The sequence below is a fragment of the Chelmon rostratus genome, chromosome 15 (assembly GCF_017976325.1).
Source record: "Chelmon rostratus isolate fCheRos1 chromosome 15, fCheRos1.pri, whole genome shotgun sequence".
In the NCBI taxonomy this organism is placed as follows: Eukaryota; Metazoa; Chordata; class Actinopteri; order Chaetodontiformes; family Chaetodontidae; genus Chelmon; species Chelmon rostratus.
The window spans coordinates 26,315,780-26,322,397 of record NC_055672.1 but is presented as its reverse complement, the minus strand read 5'-3'; the positions used below and the strand labels follow the sequence as shown (position 1 = coordinate 26,322,397).

At 43.5% G+C, this 6,618-nt stretch overlaps 1 protein-coding gene across 2 annotated transcripts; it reads right to left on the bottom strand.

Annotated features, from left to right (window-relative positions):
* Window positions 1–1,441: 1,441 nt before the first annotated feature.
* LOC121618319 (G-protein coupled receptor 135) lies at window positions 1,442–5,534 on the bottom strand. 2 transcript variants are annotated; one of them, XM_041953746.1, is made up of 3 exons: window positions 3,949–5,534; window positions 2,844–3,073; window positions 1,442–2,744 (listed from the first exon to the last, which is right to left on the bottom strand). In XM_041953746.1, exons 1-3 carry the CDS (start codon window positions 4,059–4,061, stop codon window positions 1,723–1,725), a joined length of 1,365 nt encoding a protein of 454 aa, XP_041809680.1. In that variant the 5' UTR covers window positions 4,062–5,534; the 3' UTR covers window positions 1,442–1,722. The 2 variants fall into 2 exon arrangements, with proteins under 2 accessions (XP_041809680.1, XP_041809679.1); XM_041953745.1 differs by having other exon boundaries at window positions 1,442–3,073.
* Between the last annotated feature and the right edge of the window lie 1,084 nt (window positions 5,535–6,618).

Genomic DNA, 6,618 nt, shown 5'->3' with positions numbered 1-6,618 from the left:
GAGGAAGGAGCACACGAATGTGGCAAAAGCTGTTGCTGACAAACAAGTCAAGCTGAAAAGTCCAGTTGCTCACTTGCTAAACAAGTTGATTAAAGAAGGACAAGCTCTGTGTAATGTTTCTCCTAGCAATTCCTCGCTAAACAAACACATCCTGTATCTTCCTAAGCTGAGGATTTTGCTTTATCAAAGCAGCGAGAAGTGAACGCTCTTTGATGGATGCACAACATTGTTTACATTGTGTCTGTGCTGGGTGCTGCCTGATCTGCTCAGGCCAGTGCAGGGCTCGATCAGGGACTGAGAGGTGCTTCTACCATGTACGAAGCTAAAGCAGAGGACAGTGAGGAAGACACCATCTGGCCCACGGACTATGATGGACATCGCATGTAAAGGTGTTTTAAAATTAGCTAATGTTGCCATTGCTGCCTTTCCAGACTGTCGAGGCACCTGCATCCAAACATGCATCCCCAGCATCAGATGATCCGGCTCCACTGTCTTTCTATGGAAGTTGTTTAGTAGGCAGGAATCATGAAGATGACCTACTTTGAATTCAGAACAGCAAAAGGTGGCAAGTCTGCATGCAAGTAGTTGAGAGTACCAAACCCCATCTCCACCTCCCTGAGTACCTGACTAAAAAGCTATGTGCACCCTTGATCATAAGCCTGCTCTGCCAGACCATAAACTGCTTCACAAAAGGCACATGGTTTGCAGAGGATGTTGAGATGATATGTCACTTAAATAAATTGCTGTAACGTAACATGCTTCCTGGCTGAAACAGTGGTTTGAAGGGCTAACTGGGTGGTGTTAGCATGTCCCCTGCTGGCTCGTGTGTGGCTAGCTTCCCAGCTACAGCTGCAGCATCACCTACAAAGATGGTGGATGGTTCCATTTAGTTGTTCCTTCACTTTACAGAAGAACAGCCTAGTCACTATTCACATGATTTCATTCACATGAAAGTGCAACAACCAATTATGTAATTTTTCTGGTGACGACAGGACAATACCCATGCTGTTTTAAGGGTAGTAGGCTTAGGAATAAGGATGTGATGGATCCAAACTCAGTTTTCCATATCTATGTGCTGCTTACATATGAAATGATATGTGACATGAAGACCTCTGTAGCACAAACACAAACATGTCATGGCTTTCTACAGGGTGACAAAGGGTGATCAGGCTTTTGCTATTAGAGCCCCCGAACTATGGAACTTTGTGCCTATGAACTCAGTCTCTGGATGCTTTTACATCTCTTTTTAAAACTCTCATCTTGGTGAAATCTTTGAAGTATGTTTCTATTTATACTGCGTTTATGACTATTGATTTGATCTCATTAACTTTATTGTCTTCACTTCCTCTGTGCTCATGTCCTTTGGCCTTATTCTCATTTTATCTGCCTTATCAGGTTTTATTTCCTTTCATAAAAAACTTGGTAACATTGTTAAGAAAACTGCTAAATAAATCAAGTTTATTATTATATTACTATGACAGAAATGCTTTTTTACTGTCATTACCTATTATACACCAGCTGCTTACAGACACTGTAGCTCAAATTAATCTTGTGATTCCTGGACAAAATCTGATCGAGTGGTGGTTTAAATGATAAACATTTAACAATACTCAAGTATTTCCAAACATGTCACAAACTGGTGATAGCAGTCTCCAGATCCACAACAACAAATACAGATGAGATGAAAACAATCATTAGATGGTGAGGAATTCCTCCAGAATGTCACAGGCTGGTGTCAGCTGTCTTCACCTTTGGAGCGCTCACAGAGTTGGGTAGCCTCGCAGTGTCAGGCTGGGCGTCCCTGCAGAAGACCAGAGCAGGGTTTTTACAGGCCCACATAGCCACCTCTCCTCCCCCTCCTACTTTTCCAGGACTTGAACTTGACAGCCGGCTGTTATTGTTCATCCCCACGCGACTCACGTAGCGGTCCCTTATCCTCTCTGCTTGGTTTAGCCGAATCTCACGGTTCTGGGTTTGGCCGGAGAGGTACGTGGCAATATTTCTGGTCCGATAGCCCTCCTCTCTGCTCCGCCCCAGTAACATGGATATATTTGGGTTCCTCAGGGCGTAGATCAGAGGGTTGATGGCTCCATTTGCCCAGGCTAGCCAGATGGCCACCGTGTCCATTGCAGGGTTGAATGTGTAGTCCCCCATTGCTGTAACCAACCCTATTAAACAATATGGCCCCCAACAAAAAATGATGAAAACAATCATAATCAGAACTGTGGTGGCTGTTCGCATTTCACTGTAAAATCGCAGCAAGTATGCATATGTTGTCACCGGCCTGACTCGGATTTCAGAGAGCCGAACTGTCTTACAGATGTTATAATGACAAAAACACATGAGGGAGAAGGGCAGTAAATAACATACCACTATTAGGCAGATGCTATAAGCCGTCCCCATGCGTGAGCTCCCAGAGTGGAACACATACATACAGTGGTAGAAACCTCGCTTATGGATTTCTGTAGGTGTTCGGACTAACAGATACCAAGGCAAAGAGAAGATGACTGCCATTAACCACACAGCTATCAACAAATGAGTTGCTTTCTGACGCCCTATTTTAGCCTGTGGCTGTCTGACGATGGCGTAGTATCTGTCAAAGGAGATCAAAGTCATAGTCAGGGTGGAGATGATACCAAAGCAGGTGTTGAAAAAGCCGTTGGCCACGCAGAAGCGGTCCCCGAACATCCAGACGCCGTCCTTACTGAAAAGCATGACGAAGGAGAACGGCAGACACAGAACAGCTGTGAGGAAGTCAGACAAGGACAGTGACATGATGAAAGCGTTGGTCACCGTCCGAAGCTGCCTGTGTTTGATGATGACAATGACGACTGCCAAGTTACCGAGGCTGGAGAGGAGGAAGATGGAGAGGAGTACCAGGGCCTGAGCTGCCACCGTAATGCCCTGCAGGACAGAGTTACTCTCAGCAGCACTCAGCACCGATGGGGTCGACGCCTGATGGATTTGACTGAGCTCGCCGCCTCTTTGGTCTCTGAATGCTGACAGGTTTCCTGTGGTTCCCACTGTGGCCTCTGTGGTGGTGGTCACTAGGCTGGTCACTATGGAAACAACCCTATAGAACCAAAAAAACAAAGTGTAAAAGAGGGATAAATCATTATATAATCACCGAAGTCTGGATTCAGTATGTTCTCACAGCTATGAACAGCATAACCCCCCCCCCCAAAAAAAAAAAAACTTTCTTACTAATTTTTTGATACTAATGTGATTCGATACCTGAGTTGTGGTACTGACATCCAAATAATATAATAATATGACATTGTTTTGGTATTAAGGTATTGAAAAAATTATTAGATTTTCAATACTTTGAGATATAAACACATTTTTCAACAAAGACCTTCTTCTCATTTAACAAGTAAAGAAACTTGGGGGAAATAATCTGATTTAAATCATCTGATCAAAGAATAAGTGGTAATTGGATGAATCTGGCCAAAATATTGATGCTAGCTTTTGGTAGCAGTGATGTATTCATCACTATGCTAGGAGCAGTGAATGTTTTTCACATAAATCAAAGAAAGGGCTGAATAAAATAATAACAACTGATGAGTTGTTGTTGCTGAGTCAACTTAAACAATCCAGAGAGCTGCATCCATACTTGTTGGCATCTTTACGGTCATTTCTGGTCACTATTTTTCATGGATGTAGTTTGGTAGCTAGCTATTTATGTAGGAAGACATAGATCCTGCCTACAAAGCTCTGATTGGCCAATTGTTTCTCCAACCAGAGGTGGTCAATGACGCTAGACCTATTTGAAAAACAACTCATAGATGGGAGCAGTGATTCAGACATCGGAAAACAGGTCAGGTCAGATTCATATGTAATAGGTGAGATCAGGCCTAGTCATCGTGGTCCTCACACGTTTGGTTGATTCATGTGAAATATGAAGGAGACAGGAAGGAAGACGGAAAGGTGGCAGACAGAGTGACTTACCTCGGCACAACAGGTGAGGTGCCCAGCTGGTCAGTGAAGCTCGGACCTGAGGCGCCACCTGTGTAGTTGCTGTCACCGCTGCCCCGCAGGGCCGTGCTAACAGGCGAATCCATCGACGAGGCACAAAAACAGCACAACAAAACTCATCCCTCGCCTCACACACATCCATTCAGATTAGTCAGTGTGTGTTGGTTTCCTGGATTCGAATGGAGCTGCTCATAAATCGTCTGTTTGTAGTTTTCTGATTCATTCTCTCCAAATCCGTCAACAGCAGAAGAAGAAATCTGTGCTCATGGGCTGGTTTGACCAAACTGTCGTACTGCAGTGTCTAGCGTTTTTGTGTGTTAATACTGGCAGAGTAAAACAAAAAGTGTTCAAGATAAAAAGATGTAGTATAACGCCTGACCTTTTTTTCAATAAATATATATGATGGACAATGTTTAACTGGTGAAACCAGTAAGCAACCCTGTGAGTAATTACATATAAAGACAATTATGCTTCACAGCTGTAACAGCTAGTGGCTGCGTGTTGTTTGCCATGACACCCCCCCAGTGACCTTCTGCTATGTCGAGCTCTCTGAATTAAAAGGTCACTGACTGATCATCATTAAAAGTGTACATGGACAGATTCAGCCACCGTGTCACCTAAACTCGACTTCAGAACAGATTATTATCTTGGATCTTTAAGGATTTCAGTGTTTGTTTGTCAGCGCTCAGAGATGTCCTTCATAGGTGGAGCCACCTGTTGTGTGAATAAGCTAGTTTCATTTGAATTCTGTCATTTACATACACGCTTGCAAATTCTGATGGCATATTCGACCCAAACACGTGTTTTGCTTCTTCATTTTGCTCATTAAAGTATTCCCTTTGCATTCTGTATAATATTTTGCCGTGTTATACAGATATTATTATATTGTGATGGAAATACACTGAAGCGACAGTGATTTGAAAATTTCCCACACTATTTATTTTGATTTGCTAATAATAAGATAGTTGGCAATTCCAGCTGTTTAGGTGTAGGCTAATGTTATCTCAAAGAAAAGCCCAGACACTTTAAAAAACAGGACCTAACTGCATTTTGTTGGACACATTTTGGCCGTCACATCACTTTGTTTCTTTGTTACCCGGAAGTCATTTGACATTTGTTTACATTCAGTCGTCTCAACATTTTGTTCGAGCATGTTAGCTACATTAGCCTAAACGGCCGTTATTCTTCAGTGAATCAGGGTTCATTTCTTCTTCGTCTGTTACCTCAAACTTTGACCGTTTTGATAACAACCTGTCCCCGGTCGCCTCCACGCAGCCCAGCGAAGGCTGCCTGTCAGTCGCCGTGGCCCAGGCGCTTGTTTCCCTGCTGTTTCGGCTTTGTTCGGCGGAGAAAAAGCCTTTTCCTCGGGCTGTTTTGGAGAGCGGGGAAGCCACAGCACGGTCACAACCCCGCGTCGTTCATGTCGGAGCTGAGAGGCTGGCCTCCTTCGTCAGGAGAGGACGGCAGAGTCAGTCCGCTTCTTGCTCCTCAGCCGTGTTCAGCGGCGCTGGAGGAGAAAACAAAGCATCCGTGGCTCCCGCCCTGTTGATTCCTGTCAGTGAAAAAAAAAAAAGCAGCCTTGCTCCTGCTCCTCTGGGGCTCCATCAGTAACCTGGCGCCCTGAAGCCGCACGAGCTGCCTCAGAGACTCCAGGTGTGAACGAGCTTAAGCACGCGCATCTCTCTCTCTCTCTCTCTCTCTCTCTCTCTCTCTCTCTCTCCCCTTTGAGGGTATCTCTACCTGCCAACAAGCCCCCCTCGGAAACCACGCCCTCCACATGAACGTGCTCACAGCTTCGTGTGACGTTTCATACAGTTGCCATGGTAACTGCTGATAGATTTTGCAATCCATGTCCCTGGAAAATGATGTTATAAGGTGTTTGCAAAGAGCGCTGTTGAAATTTGACATATTAACCGCGAACTGATTGGCTGCAGGAATAAGCTGTGAGCAGTTTGGTGATGCTCATACAGGCAGGTCTCATCAGAGCTGCTGTGACCTGCTGCTCTCTGCAGCCACACACAGCTGATGTGAATCTGTTCAAGGTGAGATTTCTCATAGACAAGATGAGCATATGATGTGCTGGCAGCAGCTTTAGAATAAGCAGCATAAAGTGCCTGTTCTGGATAAAACAGCTAAGCCGTCATGATCCGTGATGTCTTCAGCAGTGTTTTGGCCCTGGAGTCTGTGGCGCCCAGTATTAAAATCAATTTACTCAATAAAACTTGAACCAAAATTAAATTGAATGAATTAAATCTAATTTTCATGAAAATTGAAAATGCAAAATTACTGCCAAATTTAAAATGAAAATGAAAACTCTACATATTAATCATTTTCTGTGTGGACTAGCAGAATAATAATAATTTTTTTTTTTTCGTTTTCAAATTGGCAGACAGCATAACTTGTAACAGGCCTCTTTTGTGAAATCAGACAACCTTAATGAAATCATGAATATGTCCATGAAAAAGGTCATTTATTTTATTAGAAATGAGCTCAAATTAGGACACACTTAAAGCTGAAATGAAAAGTCCTGTTTGCTATTCAATCTTCAAATTGAGTTTGCACGTGGTACGTAAACTTGAATGAAAAGTCAATTTCACAGTCAGTCATTCATCATCATTATGTTAAGAAGTTTGTTGAAAAATA